Below are 22,040 nucleotides of genomic sequence, written 5' to 3' on the forward strand. Positions count from 1 at the left end.
CACGCTCTCCGCGCAACAGCCTCCACACCAAAAAAACACGATCTTTTTGTCCCGATCTTCTTCCTCTTCCTTTTAGACCCCGAACAGAACCTTTTTATCCTTGGTCCTTGTCACTTCCAATCGAGCCGTTTTATTGGCCCACCGCCGTCGCCTTCCGCCAATCGTGATCACGGGGCGGAGCCATCCGCAGCACTGTCCTGTGACGTCACGGCAAGCCTCCAGGGAATACTAAAAGGGGTTTACGCAGACACACTTACCCTAACCCGTGTCCCTATCTAATTACGTGACAATTATCATTTCCCCCTTGAAGAAATGAACATTTACTAGACAACTTACCACTGAATTGCTACTTATTACATCGAGATCCTGGTAAACTCGAACAGCATGGCATACCTAATTAAACATCCTAATTACCCTTTGAATGCATACCCCCCCCCCCTCAAACGTAACAATATTTAACCGTTTTGCAATTGCCACTCTTTCGTCTAAATGCTGAAAATTATGTAAAGCTGATTTGAATCAGATTTTTTTTTGCGAGCAACGGCAGGTTAAAAGTGCTCGGCGAGCTGAACCGAGTCACTGTAAAACACACAGCGCATGCACGAAAAGCCTCGTTTCGCATTCAGTCTTTTAAAACAGAATGTAGAGCAGGTTTGGTTACCCTCGCTGTTTGTGTTTGTAAGTAATAAGCCATGGTGTTGCAAAATCTGCATTTTATGTTCTCCTTTTGTCAACAACTTGAGTTGAGATAATTTGCTTTCCTTCCTCGTAAGTGGTCGACTGACTTCAAACAAAGATCGTTTTGAATCGAATCAAAATTATTTGTTTGTTTTGCATCGTGATGTTTTTCCTGATTTATGCAGCAATAACTGTCGCTGTGCAATTGCTTTAATCAGGACGCTTTCTACCAGCGATGATGCTCATGATCGTGAGATTGAGAAGTGTCGACTTCAAGAGGCGTACGACCATTGCGATCATGAGCTTGATGACAAGATTGTGCAGCACTATACGGAGCTCACGACTGCCATCAAAACGTACAACAGTATCACGGAGCGCATTGACACTTCTCGCTGTAAAATAGCTCAGGTATAGTATTGTGTTGACATTCTGTGAATGTCCTCCTGATGTACTCAGATTTTGTTTTTCTTTGTTTCGTTTTTTCTTTCAGTCCCTTATTGATTTCACCTTTCTTTTCTTTCAAGTGGTGCTGCTTTTTACCACCACACTTGCCCTTCTCATAACATGATGCCAAAGCCAGGCAAGGGTGGTCTTTATGGGTTGTCCTAGATGTAATACTGTGCATGTGTGAACAACCCCTTCATGAGGTCGTCCTTGCTTCTTCACCCAATGCTCTCAATAATGCCATCAAAGCAGCGCTCATTACATTAGGTGCCAAGGTCCTCTTGGGCAGACGATGGAGGTATTTGACCAGTTCTAATTTCTACCTGTTTCCTTCATTCCACTCACTGCGTTTTTCCCTGCCAACATATCCTGTGTGATCGGCCGTTGTTTTGTTATATGGGTGTTTCAACCAGTTTGCGGTTCCTTCCCGACAAGGCATTGACTGCCTCAGCGACCTGTCTTCTGGGGCCCCATTTACTCATGTGGGTTGCTATTGGGGTTCTTCCACCAGGCTGCAATGCTCTACTTACCCCCATGAGCTTACATTGGACAGACCTACAAATGTCACGATGGGCATCTTGCTTGGGTAGTGATGATCTGCCATTGAGGTAAATCCTGTAAAGGTGATACTTTTCCTCCAGTAGAGACTGCATCTCATTTTTCTTGTCGAACCAATCTTGATGCTTACGAGAGGTCGGGCCAAGCACCTTGAGAGGAGTGGAATACACTGTTTCTGTAACCATCACCCAATCATTCTCAATGCATTGTGCACAGGTGACTTTCGAGTTTCTCTGAGAGGAAGTCCTTCATGTTTGCCTGTTTGAGCTTCCAGATGTTGAGATGCTGCTGGACCTTCGTGCCCTGGGGACGTCTAGGGGAATGGATCTTGATGTTTTACTTTGCAATGATAAGACTATGGTCAGTCCACACATGACTCGTTGCATGCACATCCTGCCTGTCCCTCTTCCTGGTGATGAGATACCCGATTTAGATCCCATTGATTGGAGTGGGGATGCATCCAAGACGCCTTGTTGCGATTGGGAAGGTGGAAAGTGATAGCTTATGCTCAGCACACATCTTCAACAAAAGCAGACCATTGCTGTTGCAACTGCCAATCCCTTTTTTTTCAATGACTCCTTCCCTTGCCTGGTAATATGCACCAACTCTTGCATTAAAATCTCCAAGAATGATAAGCTTGTCTGACTGGTACAGCAGCAATTAAGAGCGGAGGTCATCACATAATTTATCCTTGACTTCATCGGGGTTGGTCATGGTTGGGGCATAGGCCTATGCACTGGTGAGTGTTGCGTGCCTGTTTACATGCATAGGAAACTTAAGTTCCATAAGATGATCACACCCTTGCGAAGGGACCACAATTTATTGACAAGATGGTTCATGACAGCAAAGCCGACACCGGCTTCGCGTTGGTCTTCTTTTCTGCGCCACTCCAAATTAATTTGTAACCTGCACTGATTTCCTTGAGCTGACCCTCCTCGGGCTCAGGTCGACAAGTCTCGCTAAGGGTGGCGATCTGTACGTTGTACCGAGCCAGCTCGCTACCAACAAGGTCAGTTCTTCTCTCAGGTCTGTCGGTTGTGGTATTGTCCATGAGGATGTGCATGTTCCATGCGCCAAGGGTGAGCGGTGTCAGCTTTACTTTCGACTGCTTTGGTAAAATCCAAATTTCACCCAGTGGCTTGCTGGTCAGGCGAAGTGAAGCAGGCAATGGTTAAGACACCTTTTCTAGCTGCTTCCTCAAAAGAGGAGGTGAGCAGTGTGGTCCTAAAAGGGTTCCTCAGCCACTTGGGCACTGCCAAGTTCCACTTCTGCTTCCTTGCAGTGAAAAACGACCATATTACCTGAACTGCCTGCGTGCAGCTTCACATCTACAGCTCCCATTGTATCCACATCTGTTGCTATGTCGCTCGCACATCGCTTCAGAACTTTGTGACAAAGAGATGATAGACAGATGAAGATGAAAGATGATGAACATGACATTCGTGTGAATTGGATTATAGTGAGGGTGAGTTGCGCGTCGTCAGCCTCGCTCTCTTGTCCTGACCTATCTCGATCCAGTTGCAAGACGAGTCGAGGTGGCTGGAGATAGATCTGGATGTAGTGGATGACCACGACATCTTCTGTGTCTTTTTTGCTCTTTGCGTTCCACCAACATGTTTCTGAACCACCTTCAAGACCATTGAACCTTACATTGGTCTCATCCATCCAATCAGCCAAAATCAGTTTTTACTTGCTCGGGTAGACGAATCCCAAAGTCGCTGAGGGTAGGAGACCTGAGTCCTGCTCTCATCTGGTTTCCCCTCCCGTCAAGCGATTTACTGAGGTGTGGGCTGCTGTCACATGCTATCAGGTACTTGGAGCCACAGGTTAGGGCTGGCTAAAGTTTTGAACCAATGCAGGATGAGCCACTCAGAACAGCGCGACGAGCGCCCTTGTGAGACGTACGACCCCACCTGACACCCCGTACACTCCAATCGGTTCTCGTACTGATCCCCGAGGTGCCCCAGAACTGTTTTTCTCTGATTGAAAACTACTTAAGTAAGATGTTTCACTGGACACATGGATAAGTGTCATGTTCCAATTTGGTATTTTGTTAACAAACCTGAGCTCAGTGTATTTGGACATCACATTATGGCAGAACATGTGTCCAAGACCATTCCTGAAAATTCACACTTGCACACTTCTGGAGGGTGGTTATTGTTCATCCTTTTTCAAAACCTTTTCTGTTGTTATCATTTGCTGTGTTCTTTGTATTTGTCACTATCCAGTCATCCCATTGCTTGCTTGGTGAACATGTCATGCTGTTTCGCAAAAAATGTATTTTGTAAACTTAATTTTTACATTCACCTTATTTGTTTTTCACCCCTGATATTGCATCAGCGGCAACTGTTGGTTGCACGCTTAAGTTTCATGGGAGTTCAGTTGTGATATGATATTTTTTTTGTTGTTGTGCACAGGTGCATGAGAATCTGCTTTCATGCAAAAGCCTTCTTCATTGCAAACGTGATGAGTTGCGCAAGCTCTGGGTCGAGGGTGTTGAACATAAACATGTCCTGACCTTACTCGCAGACATAGAGTCTATCCGCCAGGTCCGACACCAGCTGGATCAGGCCATGGTCAGCAAACGCTACTTGCATGCCACCGATATACTGGTAAGGAGGTTGCATGGTTTTGGTCACCACATTGCTTTATAATCATGGTGCTATCTCTGCTCCTGAAGTACAGTATTCGACAAAATGTATGAAATGCTTGTCAATGGGTTGTGCTTTTTGGTGTTCTCATCAGAACACTTGCCTCATAGCATTGGAATCCCATGTTCAAATGCCAGTATTGACACCTCCGCCACCATAGGTGGATGGAGATTATGTTTTCACCCATATCTGTTTGTTTGTCCGTCTCTGTCTGTCTGTCTGTCTGTGATCAGGATATCTCAGAATTTAGGCACCGTCGGTATTGATATATCTGTGAGCTCATTCCGGTATATTCTACATCAGTATCAAAAATAAATAAATAAACAACTTTTTAACGCAGGTTCCAAAAAATATGTCATGGTCCATTATGTATCCACACGTGGTGTACATCATTGACACACGGTAATTCACGGCGTTCATCGTGCATTCGATCTTTACGAATAATGGCAAATTATTGGTACGATAAAGAATTTGGTTAATAAAGAGTAAAAAGGGGTTCAGTTTGGTCATTCACTTACATTATTCTTGCAGGATAATTTATAAAGATAATGGTCACTGGCCATCAATCGTAGGTAGCTGGTGAGTGCTCAGCTAGTCTGCTCAGTATAAAGCGATATAAATATAGCTCATTGCCAATATTGTGATGACGTGTACATTATTGATATGGGTAATCGGCACAGATCCCCCTGGCAAGCAGCTGTTGGGTATCTCACATGATGACGACAATAAGAGCGCCAATGGCCACCTCCAATGGGTTTAATTTCGGGAGTTTTGCAGGGAAGAAAAGAAAGAAATATGTTTGCTTCCAATGGGATTTGCATGCGTTGAGGGATCCTTTGTATATTATAGGATACGAGTTGACATGGTAATTCGGGTCATTGGACTGAGGCAACTGAGCTAATAGGGTAATTGGTGATATGGTGGAAGGAGGATGGTTTCAGATGTGGAATGGTAACGGGGGATGGGTGGGGAGTTTGAAGGGGACGGTGTGGCGAAAGGACGAAGGGAGGGGTTTAAGATGGAGGAACAAATGGGTGAATTCGGGTGAGGGAAGTTTCCCACGGGAGTTGCAGCACAGGCCGATCTCAGAATCACTATCTTGGATCACTGTACCGGTAATCGGCCAGGCCGATATTGGTTTCACTGTCACGGATTGCTGTGTGGATAATCGGCACAGGCTTTCCAAAGCAAACCCGATTCATATAAAACCTATAAGGGCATTCGGAAGACCGTATTCCTTCGCCACGTAATGCCTGATCCACGAGAACATATCCGGCCCAATACATTTTTGAAATATCATGCTATACAGTACTATCTCGTTTTTGGCCATATCTCTCAATGGTGAAGAATCGCTTTAAAAATTAAATAATTATCGTATCTAGATCTGGATTCGGATCTTCACCAAAATCGAATCAATTCGTCCTTGGTAGATGATAAATGGGGCTTCTGGGACACCCATTCAAATGAATGGGGAAAAAGGAAAAAAAAACTGTCTCAAGCTCCAAAAGCTCAAAATAGGAGACTGATTTTCTCCCCACCTTTCCCCTTCCCTCCCATACAAGCAAATGTAAAATTGAGACTATGAAAGATTGAGACTTACTGATGAAAGCACTTCTTCCCTTTCATATTTTCATTCCACTCAAAGAGCGAACCAACGAATATTTGTTCATCTTCTACTTTAGGGAATAACTTAATGTTCTTATAACATTCATTTCCATCGAGTATATTCACAAAGAATAACTTGGAACTTGGTTCTTGGTTTAAGTGTCTTTGTTGAGCAGAAATGAAATGATAAACTTCTCTTAATGCTCTTATTTGGCCACCTCCTGAGCCACATATCATTTTGAGATTGTAGTAAATTGTTTTTCCATTGCTAAATTGATAACCATCAAAGTTTTCAGTCCATTCAAGGATATTAATTTTTTTCTTTACATCCTCCAATTCATTTGTAATTAAATTTATCCGCTTATTTGTTTTATCTACTTTTACCCCGGTTATTTCTTCAATAAGACTTATTTGATATTTCTCACATTCTTTGTTTTCCATTTAAATACCAAGGCTGATTACATCTCCACTGTTTGGTTTGGTTATTGCTTGGTTCTATCATTTATAAATCAGTAAAAAATGGTGGTAGCCTGTTAAAATTCCCAACCCAATATCTTAACACTTGTACTTATAACCATAAGGGAGACTATTGATTCCATTCTCTAAATTATATATTTTATCATCAAAAGCTCCGAATGTTTTCTTATTTATCTCTTCTGAATATAATTGATGTCAATAACTTCTTCTTCCCTTTCACTTCTTAATTTCGGGAGTTTTGCAGGGAAGAAAAGAAAGAAATATGTTTGCTTCTATGGGTGCGAGACCTGACCTGTTATCATCTGAGCTCAAGCGTTTGGACATCGGGATTGCAGCTCTCTCTGAGGTTCGGAGACCGGATTGCGGCGAGATAATGGTGGGTGGTTACACCTACTATTGGTCTGGTCGCTCTGATGGTTACCATACCCAAGGAGTTGCTGTAGCTGTGTCCAATAAGCTGACCCCAATGATAATAGAGGTAACACCGATCAACGAGCGTATTATGAGAATAAGGATTCGTCACTCCTTAGGTGTCATTTCCCTGGTCTCTGTTTATGCTCCGACTGAGGCGAGTGATCTCACCGTGAAGGATGCATTCTACGCCACACTCGAGTCTGTGGTTGATCAGTGCCCCAGACGAGATACACTTCTAGTCTTGGGGGATTTCAATGCATCGACTGGAACTGATAGAGACGGTTATGAGGTGTGTGTTGGTCCCCATGGGTCAGGAACTATGAACCAGAATAGCACTAAGTTCCTTGACTTTGCAAGAAGTCATGGACTTAGGGTAGCTGGTTCATGGTTTCAGCGCCCACAAGCTCATCGCTGGACTTGGTATTCCAACGCTGGCGGTGTGGCAAAGGAGATTGACCATGTCCTCATTGACGGTCGTTGGAGGATGATCCAGAACTGCAGGGTCTACCGGAGTGCTCAGTTCCTCAATACTGACCACAGGCTTGTTGTAGCAACTCTAAAGCTGCACCTTAAATCCTGGAGAATGGTACCATCCCAGCCTAGGCTGGATGATGCCAAGCTCAGGGATGAGAGAGTAGCTGAGGAGTTTGCGAACAGGCTGAGTAGACACTTGGGGGGTCTGGGTGCTTTGGGGGGTCCTGAAGAGTTGTTGAGCGCCTTCAAGACCACTGTCCTTGATGCTGCCGGTGGATGCCTTGGAGCTCACCGCAGGGCAAAGAAGAATTTTGTCTCTCAAGGGACACTGGATACCATTGACCAGAGTCGCAGGGCCAGGCTGAATGGCAGAGCTGAGCTGTTCAGGGAGCTGAGGCGTAAAACTGTACGTGCACTGAGGGTGGACAAGGAGGCCTATGTGCGAGGAATCTGTGAGGGGGTAGAGCATCACCTGTGGACAGGTGATTCTTGTCCCGCTTACAGGGGAATTCGCGCATTGCGTTCATCCAAGCCCATCCCTCGGAGCACTGCAGTTCGAGCAGAGAGTGGTAGGCTCTTGACAGAGGAGTCTGAAGTGAAGGCCCGCTGGGCCGTTTACTTTGAGCGGTTGTACCAGGCTGATCCCCCAGCTGTCGAGTTGGACGTCAAGGGTGTTACAATCCCTGTTGCTGACCCTCCAATCAACTGTGGTCCACCTTCGCTTGTGGAAACACGGGCTGCGGTGAACCAGTTGAAACGGGGCAAAGCTCCAGGGATCTGTGGCATCCATGCCGAACTTCTCAAGGCTGGTGGAAATGCTGCACTCGTGTCGTTGCATGCAGTTTTGTGCTCTGCCTGGAACACAGGCATCATCCCAACTGACTGGAAGAGGGGCCTTGTTGTCCTTCTCTGGAAAGGGAAGGGTGATCGCCAAGACTGCAACAACTACCGAGGGGTGACGCTGCTCTCAGTGCCGGGCAAGGTCTTTGCTCGGATAATTCTTGATAGGGTTCGCCACCATCTGCTTGAGCACCAGCGTCCAGAGCAGTCAGGCTTTACACCAAAGAGGTCAACGATTGACCATATCCTTGCACTTCGTGTCCTCACCGAACGCAGACGAGAGTTTCGGCAGGGGCTGCTTGCAGCCTATGTTGATCTCTGTAAAGCGTTCGATTCAGTGAATCGGGATGTCTTCTGGAGGATTCTTGGTCTTCGTAGGGTGCCACCAAAACTGATCGATCTGATGTCTGAACTCTACTCTGGTACTGAGAGTGCTGTGAAGTGTGGTGGTACCATCTCTGACTTATTTCCAGTTGTTACTGGAGTTCGTCAGGGATGTGTACTTGCCCCCACACTTTTCAGCACTTGTATGGACTGGATTCTAGGGAGGATGTCGGAGAGATCAAGTTGCGGTGCATCGTTTGGGAATGTCAATATCTCGGACCTTGATTTTGCAGATGATGCAGTCATCTTTGCGGAGACTTTAGACATCCTCTTGGGGGCCCTCGAGGTGCTGAATGAGGAGTCGCAGCCGTTGGGATTACGGGTGTCTTCGGTCAAAACTAAGATCCAGGCTTTCGGTGACATCTTGGATGCTGCTGTCCTGTCTGTGTCTGTTTGTGGTGAGGACGTTGAGGTCGTGGAGAGATTCACTTACCTTGGCAGTGATATTCATGTCTCTGCTGGCTGCGAGTCAGAGGTCAATAGACGTCTGGGTCGGGCCTGGGGAGTCATGGATTCACTGGATCATGGGGTGTGGCGTTGCCGGTACCTGTGCGGGAGGACGAAAGTCCGAGTCTTCAGGTCCTTGGTACTTCCAGTCTTGCTCTATGGGTGCGAGACTTGGACTCTTACCAAGGATCTGAGACGGAGACTTAATTCCTTTGGTACCAGGTCTCTTCGGAGAATCCTTGGCTATCGCTGGTCGGATTTTGTGTCCAACGAGCGGTTGCTGAGAGAGACTCGGATGAGATTTGTTACCTGCATAATCCGTGAGCGTCAATTGCGGCTGTATGGACATGTGGCTCGTTTTCCTGACGCTGATCCTGCTCACCAGATTCTCTCAGCAAGGGAGTCTCATGAGTGGAGGAGGCCAGTGGGCCGACCACATGCCTCATGGTTGCAACTGGTTGACCATCATCTCAAGGAGATGGGGATGGGCCTGGCATCTGCCTGGGGGATGGCCAGACGGAGGCCCCTGGAGTACCGGCGGAAAGTGGACGCAGCGACGCGCTGTTCTGGCACATGCTTCCATACCTGACCTGACCTGAATAACTTCTTATTGTATTCATTTTTCTGTACTCTTCCTTCTTTAAGGTTAAACAGTTTTAATAATGTTTAAAGTTTGTTGTTTCCTTGATTATATTTTTCTTTATTCCCTTTAGCTTCTTATTACACCTTTTCAATGTTATTATTATTGTCAATATACGTAAAAGCATAAGACTGATGTCAATCCTATAAATTCACTCATGACCTTCCCACCCAATTCATCTTCAAACTTCCCAATAACCTTTTTATTCTTTGTTGAAAACAACACATCACCTGACTTGTAATTACTTGTGTCATATATATATATATATATATATATATATATATATATATATATATATATATATATATATATATATATATATATATATATATATATATATACACATCTATCAATATTATCAATCATATCCTCATATACATCACTTGTCTTCATTTGTAATATATAACTATCTCTATCCATACATAAGACACATTATCCTTGTACTTTGATTTTAAATTATTATAGTAATAGTCATACATTAACTACTTTAACAAGTCAATAATTGTTGTTCTGATATAAATAGGTTTATCCATTTCAGTACTTTTTTTTTCAAATGAGTAGCACAAAAGTTCTCGGAAAACACCTCCGCTCGCTCAAAACTTGGTCTATTAATTAACTTTGAAGCTTGTTTCCAAGATGTTGCAAGTCTTATGTTTTGTCGATTCCTAACATTTTAAATACTCTTTCCAAATACAGCATTATCCATTAATTTATAAAAGTCCTCAAATCTGTTTTTGTTTCTGTTCTCCTTTTTGTTTTAAAACCAATGACTTTGTTTAAATTTCAAAATCCTATGAATTTTCCTCACTCTCAACCCAGCAGATAAATATTGTCTCAAGTTCCTTTGATGCAAAACATAACTTTCTTTATCATTTAATGTAGTAAGTAGTTTTTTTGAGATTCACCTTTTTATATTAAACGAGTAGTAATGCCCGGCGTTGCTCGGGCGAGCAATAAAGCCTGGCGTTGCCTGGGCTTTCTTGCAAATTTCCTGAATAGCTGTTAGCGGTTAGGGGTTAGCTGTTAGGGTTAGGGTTAGTGTTAGGGTAGCTAACACTAACCCAAACCCTAACCCTAACAGCTTGGCATAGCGGGGGTAAACAGCGCCCGGGGCAAAGTGGAAATTTGCGTCCCCCGTAGGCCTTAAACTTGAGTGGATTTGAATGGAAAATCCCATAAGGGATATCGATTTATCGATTTTTTTTTTTTTTTCTTTCGAATATCGGAAGTGTATTGGAAAACATTTATAGCCAATGACCTAAGTTGGACCAAAAGCCATAATCGTACCGAATTTGAATGGAATCCGTTGGAGTTTGTGAAAATGCATCAAAACAAATTTTGAGGGGCCTCTTAAGGAAGACAATAATATCATTCGTATATGTGCCAAATCTTGTTTCATTTCATGCAGTAACAAAAATCTGATGGTGGAACAAAGAAAGGGGCGTGCCAAAATATTAATATAGATAACTGTTGGTAATCATTTAAGCTTTCTTTTCTTGGACTTTCTTTATCAGGGGCATAAGGTCGGTCTCTATGTGTGTTATGAAGTTCTTCTGAATATTTTAAATCAACCTCAAAATATTATTCACTTCAGCTTCATCCAATTATTTTTGAGAGCAGACAACAATGTCTTGTAAAACTTTTACATTATGTTTTTCTTTAACCCATTTAAGTTTTCCATAAGGTAAAGATTGAGACAAAGCCCACCCATACAAATTGTTCGCATCATAATACATCAGGTAAGAGTTAAGCCTGGTGTGGCCTTCGTGGTTAGGGTGGTGGCTTGGGATCCTCGGGTCCTGAGTAAAAGCCCTGTTGGCCGGTGAATTAAAAAATACACCAGGAGGTTGACTCAGCCTGTCATTCTTCCGAGGTCGGCAAAATGAGTACCAGTGTACTGGTAAGGGGAACACTACATCAGCGGCATAGCCACGTCCCAACCAATGATGCAACCAGCAGCCACACAGAGACAGACAGACAGACATATATACATATAAATATCAGAGTTGTCCTCATTCTTTTTATAATCAGGAAGATATTTGTTATTTGCTTTAGTATATCTCTTGGAACATACTTGAGATATTCCTCCTCTCTTAGCCTTCTCTATTATTAAAAGCATATCTATATCACTGATTAATTCCAAATTCTGTTTGGTCATTTTTAACACAGTACTCCAAGCCAAACCCGGGGCTGTGTTATAGTGAATGGGGTCCAATACATAAGAATTTTTATTTTGACAGACTGTTCTAAAAGTTTCAAACACATCAGCCAATAACAATACATCAGTTTTAAGATACAAATCATGATATTCTCCAAGATTCTTTATATTAAACTTCTAAACCTTTTTAGCATGTGTATAATCTCTATTGGAAATATGAGTTTTATTCAACTTGCTATAGAAACTTTCCCTCGAAGGAAGTTGTGTTTCTTTAAACTTCTCAAATGAATCCATGTAGTCATACGGATATATTCCCTTTTGTGATAAGAGATCAATCTCTTCTTGATTTGAGAAATGTGATTTAAGATTTGGCAAGTTTTTAATATTTGATGCTGAGTTAGATAATGAGCTTGCAATAAACTTGTATGTGTCAAGAAATCTGATGTGGGTTATGGGGGATGTATGAATTGTTTTTGTGAATGAGATGTATTTTTGATCTGTGTTTGGAATGGCAGAAATATCTCCAGATGTCTTTGAAAGTTCATTTATAAATAGATGTGTGTCATCATGAGCATTGTTGTGAAGAAAGATAGGAATAAAGTTTGGAGGCTTGTAATTAAGATAACAATGGGAATGAGCTGGACCTCTATATTTTCCAGTAAGATGACAATGATCCCAAACTTTGACCTCTCCCTCAATTTTCTCCTCACAAATATGACGATACTGTTCTTTCTAAATTCCTTTTTCTCTTCCTTTGTTAATGACATTGGTTTATACGTTTTAACCATTATTTCTCTTAGTCTTATGTAGTCTTTTTCCAATCATCTTACAAACTTCTCTGAGGCATCTTCTCCTCTATAAAGTTCTAACTTGTTTTATTCATCACCAACAGATTATTTGATATAATAACAGAAACCACAAGGAGTATGTTTTTGATATTTATTTGTGTATGATTTATTTGAATTTGGAGAAACAGTATCTATCTTTTCAAGGATACTGTTGCGAATTCGCGCCCGCCGGCGTGAGATCGGCCACGGAACTCGAATCGCGACCGCGTCGCCCACCGGACGGACAATTCAGTCGTGACCCTCCTGGGACTACCGCCAGAAACCAGTCACGGGGGGGGGGTTAACCCCACCACCACCCAGTCCGCAGTCCACCCACGCGAGATAGGGTAAATTGCCGAAAGTCGATATACCTATGGTACTCACACGGGTAATCTGCCGAGGGATGGGACCACGCCACAGGCCGACTCCGGACACAAACCGCTTAAGCGGATCGTTCCGTATTACAGGGATAACCGAGCGGAGTTATCGTCGGCCTTGACGGTTTCGATTAATTACCGGGTGTTTTAATCCCACTACCAATCCCTTACGTGATGCAAGATGGAGATTCAATAAAAGGAAAAAAAGGACGCAACGAAACGGGAAACAGTTCACACAGTGCACATTTATTTCACACACACAAGCAAGCACGTATTTACAGTCAGCAACAGTTAAAAGGAAGCAGGGAAAGAGGTAAAACTGAATATAATTATTACAACACTTAAAAGTTCTACTTTTCAAGACTGCGGCCACACACACACATTTACACAAAACCCAAAAGAAATGGAAGTCGCGACTTCCCTGAGTGCATCGAGTCCTTGGCGACCGTAACTCCGAGTCCCTCTGGCATGGTCTGCGAGCTCCTGCCGCGCGTCGCTCGTGTGGTCCGCTCAACAGCTCGGACAAACGAACAGAACCTCCGACCAGGGACGATCACCGCAACTCTCCACAATTCCCCTTCAGGGACAAGGGAACAGGAAAAGGAACGACGATCTCGTCGACCTTCACGTCCACGCCTTTTTGTCAATCGCTTGCACGAACCAAGAGCCTTCAGCCTCCAACTGGGACAAGGGAGCAACCAACCAACAACGACTCTTCACGCCCACCATTTTGTGGGGGCCGGCTCCGCCCCACGCCCCGCCCCGTTCTTGGCTCCTCCTTCCTTCGAGACGCTTCCACAAAGCTCTCGAAGGGGGGCGTGCCCCCACTCCGACCACCTCACGCCGTGCATCCACCAATCGGGAGCGAGCTGCCGCACCCCTCCCCTTCACACCAAGCGTGGTGGGGGGGATTCAGGCGGAAGCATCAGGTGGGGAAATTAGGCGGGAAAACCCCACCAGCATTGTTGGTTTTTGTTCTTGCACGCCCCCGCACGGTGCTCGTTGAATGGCGAGTGGCGAAGATGTGGTCGCGTAGTTGTGGATGGTGGCGTCGTGTAGTGAATGGCATGATCGTTGAGATGTTGGTTGTGGCGATGTTCGTTGTTGTTCTTGCACCAAATTAACAATAGCCAAAGAAAAACGGCTCACTGAAGCGTCGTAGCCCGAATAGATCACATATATTCCCTCTATACAACAGGGTTGGGCTAACTACACATGAACTTACCGATATATCTCACCTGAGGACTCTTTATGGTGAAATGCGAATTTCCACAACCGTAACAATACTTTCAAAATCAGCATATATCACAAACGGATGTTTTATTGATTTGTCAAAATCTTTGAATGATATGTATGAACCTTCTTTTGGTAAATTGATTACGGTTGATTTATGATTACTACAATATTTCGAATGTTGATTTAATCGGTCTTTTGTGTGAAAGGAGTTGAGACATCTCTAACAAGGATACGTTTTACATTTTCTCTTATATAGTTGTGATTTGCTTAATCTTGATAAATTTTTGATGAAAGCATAATGTGATTTTTTTACTTTGCAGTAAAGTAGAGAAGGATTAATGTGTGTTTCATAATTTTTATAGTTGTTTAAAATTCTTAATATCTGGACTATGTATCCATTAATCCATATACATTAACAGATAGATTATTCATTTTGTCAAATTTAGGAATAACTCTCAATGACATTGGAAACTTTAAATCTTTAACATTTAATGTATTCTCGTATTTCTTATAATGTTAAACCCTTTCAGGATTCCATTGTGGAGGATGTAGGTGAGCAAGAACAGACAATAGAAAACATTTATTATATTTGTTTTGAATATTAACAACCACTTTCTTAAGTTTTATCTCTTTTGGTAAATCAAAATAGAAGAAGCTTGAAGAGGATCTGATTTTAAGATGTGTATATCTAAAAAGATTATTTTTGTAATAGTAAATCCACTACCTACTACAGTGTTATTAACATCTTGTTCTTGTCTCTGGGGTTAATCGTAAACATCACATCTTACAAAATCTTGAAATGATGAGATAAAGTGAGGGTTTGTCCTCATATAGGGAGTAGTTTCATCGCCTTGTCTTACCATATTCAATTTTACTCCTATATAAAACATAATTTTTTAATCCACTTTTAAAAACTTCCCAAGAAAAAATTATAGATGCTTCCACAGTTCCCACAATAGAATGTACTCCGAAAAAACTTCAAATGTTAAAAGATTTCAGTCAAATGATGGAGAAATAATTAGAGCATATAGGAGAATTAGAATATGATGATGGATTATTTCAACAACTGGAAGAGATTAATCAATCCCCTGATTATATTGTGAAGGTTCTTCAAAACGATGAATATTCAGTGGATTCAAAAACCAAAGCAGGACTCATTCCAACAGAACAATCAGCAATATTTCATCTTGTTCAAGAAAAGTGATTGCAGTGGGGCAACTAAGCATAACAATTGTGCATTTTGTAAGGAAAGCACCAAATTTGGCACACTAGTCGCCTATCATATTATGAACAGATTTGGATATTGGGCCATCTCAAAATTTTTGATGGCAGTGGAAAATGGCTGCCACAGCCATCAGCGACTGAATTTGAGATGGCCCAATATCCAAATCTGTTCATAATATGTTAGGCTACTAGTGTGCCAAATTTGGTGCTTTCCTCACAAAATGCACAATTGTTATGCTATATTTAGCTAAGTTGCCCCACAAGTGGGGCAACTTAGCATAACAATTGTACATTTTGTACTATATTCATTTAGTGATAGAATGGGAAAGGGGGCTGTCGAAGGTTTTATTCCTGATATGGCAACGGGAACAAACACAGACCCTGGATATCGTCAAAGGAAAAGAATGTATCATGATGATACAAAAACAGGTAATAGTTTTACTGTGGCAGTTCCTCTTGAAGGTATATTTGGATTTTGTGATCATGATAAAGTTCTGTATGGTCTTATAATTAGATTTCAACTGTAAAGGAATGATAATGAAAATAGATTGCTTTTTGGTGTGGCCAATGCTTTTGCTGATCAGAATAAATTTCTAATTGATGAAATTAGTTGGTATATTAGTGAATATACTCCTCATCTTAAAACAGAAGAGACGTTGAATGGAAGACGTAACTTAAATAAACCACTCAATATATCATACCTTAAAAGAAGATGCCAACACGTTAAACTGAACCAAACCACTTACACGTGGAATTTGGGTGTTCTGGAAGGAAAGCCACGATATCTGTGGCTCATTTAAAAAAAAACAGATGGTGATCCTGCTACTGATAATAATGCATTGAGTGATAATGCTAAGGTGAAACAACTTCGCATTTCTCAAGATGAAACATTTTATCCATGAGATAGATTGGAAATTAATTGGGGAAAAAATGATTATGCTGCAGCATACAAGTCTTATATTACCAAAAGGTGTGTGAAAGCAATGGAAATAAAGAACCCATTTTGGATATGACAGCATTTAAAAGTCTGTATACAATCTATGCGATTGACCTGAGTGCTCAAAAGGAAACTATATAGTCTATTCGAGTGGATACTTCTCTATACTTTGAAAGAGGAGAGAGTGAAGAAGTTGATGCATATTGTTTGCTTTTGGAAGAAACAATTACAGATTAATGCAGATAATGGTGTTATGATTCGTCTCACGTAATTTTTTTGATAAATGAGTAGTAAAGTTCCAACTGGGGTATATGTTAATCAAATCAAGCTTCATAAACTATCGTCTTCTATTCAAAATCAAAAGCCTTGTATGATTGATGTTAATACAATTCAGAGAAAAGGAGCAGTAAGAATTGATGTTTTGCTCACAAGAGAACAGGTGAAAATCTTGAACGATACTGGCTCACTTAAAATTAAAATGGCAAAACCAATGTTGAAGAAATATTCAATAAGAGAGACAAGTGGAGGATTTCTCTCATTTCTAATTCCTTTATTTGTTAGTTTAAGTGCGGCTGGAGCATTGATGGGTGGTATTTCAGCAGCGGTGAAAACTGCCAACGAAAGGAAGGCTCAACTCCGTCCGGGCTCAAAAAAAGAGTTGGAAAGACATAAAGAGTTGGAGAAACAAATTAGTGGAAGTGGTGTAATTGTAGATTTTGCTGAAAAACTTGAAAGTCTGCCTGATAAAGCGAGATTGTTAGTTGGAGATATGCTTTCTTCTATCGCACAAGCAGGTGTAAAATTAACTAAAAGGGGTAATGGATTCGATCTTTCTAATAAATAAATGAGAATTGATGAGTGGTTTAAAAAATTTGGAAAGACTACAACATCAAATTTAGAACATCAAATATTGTAAGAAATTAAAAATTCATAATGTGGTTATCTGTGTGAGAGATGAATTAACAAACGTGTCTAAACAGTGTTGCGGTTCTCGGAACTGCATGCATACAACAGAGAGGTGTCCCAAGATAGTTATTCCATTAGTGTACGTGTAGTTAGATCTCTACCTTTTGTCTGGTGGGACAGCAGGGAGTGCATTGCGATGGGCTATTATTTGGGTTATCAAATCATTTTCCCCTCCATTCCACTTCCCACTCTTCCTCTTTTCACTCATGAGGTAAAAATCTGCCTCGCTTGCTCCCCTCATCTTGCTTACCACAGCGTGACGATCCAGGGTGCCTTCTGCCTCGCTTGCTCTCTTCGTCTCGCTTGCCACAGCGTGACTATCCATGGTGCCTTCTGCCTCGCTTGCTCCCCTCGTCTCGCTTGCCACAGCGTGTCGATCCACGGTGCCTTCTGCCTCGCTTTCTCCCATCGTCTCGCTTACCACAGCGTGACGATCCAGGGTGCCTTCTGCCTCGCTTTCTCTCCTCGTCTCGCTTGCCACAGCGTGACGATCCACGGTGCCCTCTGCCTCGCTTGCTCCCCTCGTCTCGCTTGCCACATTGTGTCGATCCACATTGCCTTCTGCCTCGCTTGCTCCCCTCGTCTTGCTTACCACAGCGTGACGATCCAGGGTGCCTTCTGCCTCGCTTGCTCTCTTCGTCTCGCTTGCCACAGCGTGACGATCCACAGTGCCTTCTGCCTCGCTTGCTCCCCTCGTCTCGCTTACCACACCGTACCACCATCAACCCGGAGTCTCATTTTTCGAGCGAGAAACCAGACATGGGCAGTGACTCACGTTCGCTTAGCATCCAGGTGGGCGGAGTGTACCGCCGTCTGGCCAAAGCCCGGCCCAGAAAGGCGGACCACGTGAAGGGTCAGAGCCAGTCGGAATGCCCGACTCGGATGATGACATCGGATTCGGCATGGCCCCTCCCCGAACCTTGGGCTCCATAAAGTATGAAGAAATTGAAGGAATGAGGAATAGGAGGAATTGAAGGAGTGAAGTGTGTTGAGAATTGAATAAGAAGTTAGTGTTCCTGCATCTCGTCCCTACCCACACGATCTCGACGAATCGCCTCCTGCCTGGTTCCACCTATTGCTCCACCTTCGCCCTCTGGACTCCTCCCTTCTCCCCTCAAGCTCCTGTTAGGAACACGATCTCCACACATGCGGCTGTGGCCGGAACAGCCCGGCTATTGTCGCATGCCGCACCACGGAGCATCCCACCCCCAAAACACCCAGGTACCAAAAACTACAACCTCCACCCCTCCCTCCCTGGCTGCAAGAATCCTTCACATTTGGGGTTTCTTCTTTTTCTCTGTTTGTGTGTGAGTGTGCTGGCACCTGTCTGTTAAGTAAGCCTGTAGAAGATCTTTTATTGTTGTTACTGTGAATAATCTCGCATCAAGTCTGCACTGTCTGCTTTGGGAAGTTGCTTGTATAATTGTCGCACCCCCCACACCCTCTCCTCTTTCCCTGCGTTACGTACCCAATAAACCTTTGTTGTGCCACATGCTTATCCTCGCTCGCTTGTAAATAAATAATCATCATTAGAAATGTTCCTTGCTCGACTTTGCCTTTTCTGTCATTGGTCCAGCATGGTTCGGATCTAAGTTAAGCCGGGTCTTTATTCCCAACGGTCCGTTCCTTCTCGCCGGTACGTCCTTGGCAGTGTCACTCAGCTTCATCCGATCCGGAAAGATGATCCGATCCGGTTCGGACAAGGCATACCGAGGGCGTGGTTCCCCGGTGGTTAAATTGCGTGGTTAATTTGGTAACCCAATTCCATAGGTGGTAGGACCCGAGGTCATGCGGTTGAGTTATTGGCGTCCACGGTCAGTTGAGGCATTAAGCAACCCACGGCGTCACGGAATTATCCGTGAGCGACGACCTACAATTCCGGGGAGTCTGGTGGGAATCGACGTAGATTCCCCCACCTAAAGAGAAGAGAGAGAAGGAGAGGCAGAAGAGGGAGAGGGAGGAAAGAGAGAGAATAAATAAATATTAAAATATGAAAACCAGTGAGATTCTGAAAAGATCAAAGGTATTACAGAAAATAAATCGATCACAATGCACCGAGGAGAAAAACAAAGAATTGACAAGTCTATTAGAAATATATGCATCAAGACTATTAACATCGATTTCAGGGAGAAGATTTAAACGTGAAAGTGGAGATGAAGAAGTGAAAGAAGGAAAAGATTATATTATTGATGATGTTGGTGTAATTGACTTTGATTAAAGTTTTACATTTTTTTTTTTTTCTTAAATAAATGGAGGAGAGAGTAAAGACATTTCTAAGGATTCTTTATGTTTTAAAAATTAAGATTCAAATGTGCATGTTGGAAACTAAAAAGGTTTTCACACTTTATAGGAATTTTTCACATAAATAAATCAGTTATTGTCTCAAATGTAACTAGAGGGCGAGCACTCGGGAGAGTGCAAAACCTCCGCCGCCAATACTGCTGGGTCACTCAAGTGAACCTTATCTTATTCATTAAATATGATGTCAACAGTGCTGAGAGTTATAGTTCTTTTCTCCAACATTTTTTTTGGGGGGGGGGGGTGGAAATCACTTAAAACATGTAAAAATGCAAAAAAAAAAAATCGAAATTTTGTTGAAAAAAGTTGCAAATTTTTTTTTCTCGAACAATTTTTTTTTGGTGGGGTGGGGAGGGTGGAAATCACTTAAAACATGTGGAAATGCAAAAAAAAAAATTCTTCTGGGGGGTGGAAATGACTAAAAACATGTAAAAATGCAAAAAAAAATTTTTTTTTCTCAATCAATTTTTTTGGGGGGTGGGGTTGGAAATCACTGAAAATATGCAGAAATGCAAAAAAAAATTTTTTTTTTCTCTAACAATTTTTTGGGGGGTTGGAAATCACTTAAAACATGTAGAAATGCAAAAAACATTTTTTTCTCTTTTTTGGGGGGGGGATGGTAATTTTTTTGGGGGGGGTTGGAAATCACTTAAAACATCCAGAAATGCAAAAATAATTCTCCCAAATTTTTTTTTGGGGGGGGTACCAATTTTTTTTTGGGGGTTGGAAATCACTTAAAACATGAACAAATGCAAAAAATAAATTTTTTGGGGGGGTAACAATATTTTTTTGGGGGGGTTGGAAATCACTTAAAACATGAACAAATGCAAAAAATAAATTTTTGGGGGGGGGTAACAATATTTTTGGGGGGGTTGGAAATCACTTAAAACATGTGGAAATGCAAAAAAAAACTTTTTTTTCTCTAACAATTTTTTTTTAGGGGGGGGGACCAAGTCCAAAATTGAATGGCATGATCCTTGGACCATACCTTACCCCCACCCCCCACCAAGTTTCGTCGAAATACGTCGAGGAGTTTTTCCGTAATACTGTTACAAACAAACAAACAAACAAACAAATAAACCAATGTCACCCTGCCAAAAGGTGACCACGTGTGACTTCTTTAAGGTCACACTGAGGTGAACAGAGCTGCTATCCACCAGGAGCGACTCCTTAAGGAATTTCTGCCTACGAGAGATTCCGTTCAGATCTCGTATTCCGAGATTCCGAGAGATCTCGTAAATTAACTTGCCGGCTCCGATAAGAATCGTTCCACAGAGTAACCATGAAAAATATGTGTTTGCCTCATAACGTCACCAAATGACGTCATAAAGTCTCAAGCTTGACATATCTAGAAAGCACTCATCGAGGTGTTCAATTTGAGGTACTACACGATATGGTTCCTAAAACTTGAAAATTTGACCTTGGGGTCAAATATGTTTGACCTGAGGCACTAACCATGAAGGTCAAGGCTAATCACCACCAAAAATTAATCAGCTGAGCGCCAGACCATGAACTATATTCCCATGAAGTTTGAAGACGATCCGATCATAATTACTCAAAAAAAAAAATAAGGGTTTCGTCGACTCCCCTGATTTGCGACAGTGACCTTGACCTTTGATCTTGACCTTCAAAATTTTATGCGCTGAAAGGGACCTCTATAGGCCTCTGATATGCGAAGTTACAAAAATTTCCAATGATAACTGTGCTCTGCAGAGTGATATACGTGATACAGACCAAAAAAAAACAAAACAATGTCACCCGCAGGGTGACCCGTATCTTGCCAAAAGGTGACCACGTGTGACTTCTTTAAGGTCACACTGAGGTGAACAGAGCTGCTATCCACCAGGAGCGACTCCTTGAGGAGTATCTGCCTACGAGAGATTCCGATGAGAATCGTTCTACAGAGTAACCATGAAAAATATGCGTTTTCCTCATAACGTCACCACATGACGTCATAATGTCTCAAGCTTGACAGATCTAGAAAGCACTCATCGAGGTGTTCAATTTGAGGTACTACACGATATGGTTCCTAAAACTTGAAAATTTGACCTTGGGGTCAAATATGTTTGACCTCAGGCGCTAACCATGAAGGTCAAGACCAATCGCCACCAAAAATTAATCAGCTGAGCGCCAGACCATGAACTATATTCCCATGAAGTTTGAAGACGATCCGATCAAAATTACTCAGAAAATAAGGGTTTCGTCGACTCCCCTGATTTGCCACAAAGTGACGTTGACCTTTGACCTTGACCTTCAAAATTTTGTGCACTGAAAGGGACCTCTATAGTCCTCTGATATGCAAAGTTACAAAAATTTCCAATGAAAACTGTGCTCTGCAGAATTTTTTATAGGTGATTACAGACAAACAAACAGACAAACAAACAAGCAGTCATAGACTGGTACTT

At 42.4% G+C, this 22,040-nt stretch overlaps 1 protein-coding gene across 2 annotated transcripts in view; it reads left to right on the plus strand.

Annotated features, from left to right (window-relative positions):
• Window positions 1–22,040, plus strand: part of EXOC4 (exocyst complex component 4) — a 324,065-nt gene that overhangs the window by 15,091 nt on the left and 286,934 nt on the right. For both annotated transcript variants that reach the window (XM_085893972.1, XM_085893973.1), the window contains exons 2-3: window positions 897–1,086; window positions 4,098–4,292. In XM_085893972.1, coding sequence (XP_085750098.1) covers window positions 897–1,086; window positions 4,098–4,292 — 385 coding nt within the window. The remainder of the gene's footprint in view (window positions 1–896; window positions 1,087–4,097; window positions 4,293–22,040) is intronic.

The sequence above is a fragment of the Eptatretus burgeri genome, chromosome 9 (genome assembly GCF_056783735.1).
Source record: "Eptatretus burgeri isolate ZD-2024b chromosome 9, Ebu_testis_v1, whole genome shotgun sequence".
NCBI classification, from domain to species: Eukaryota; Metazoa; Chordata; class Myxini; order Myxiniformes; family Myxinidae; genus Eptatretus; species Eptatretus burgeri.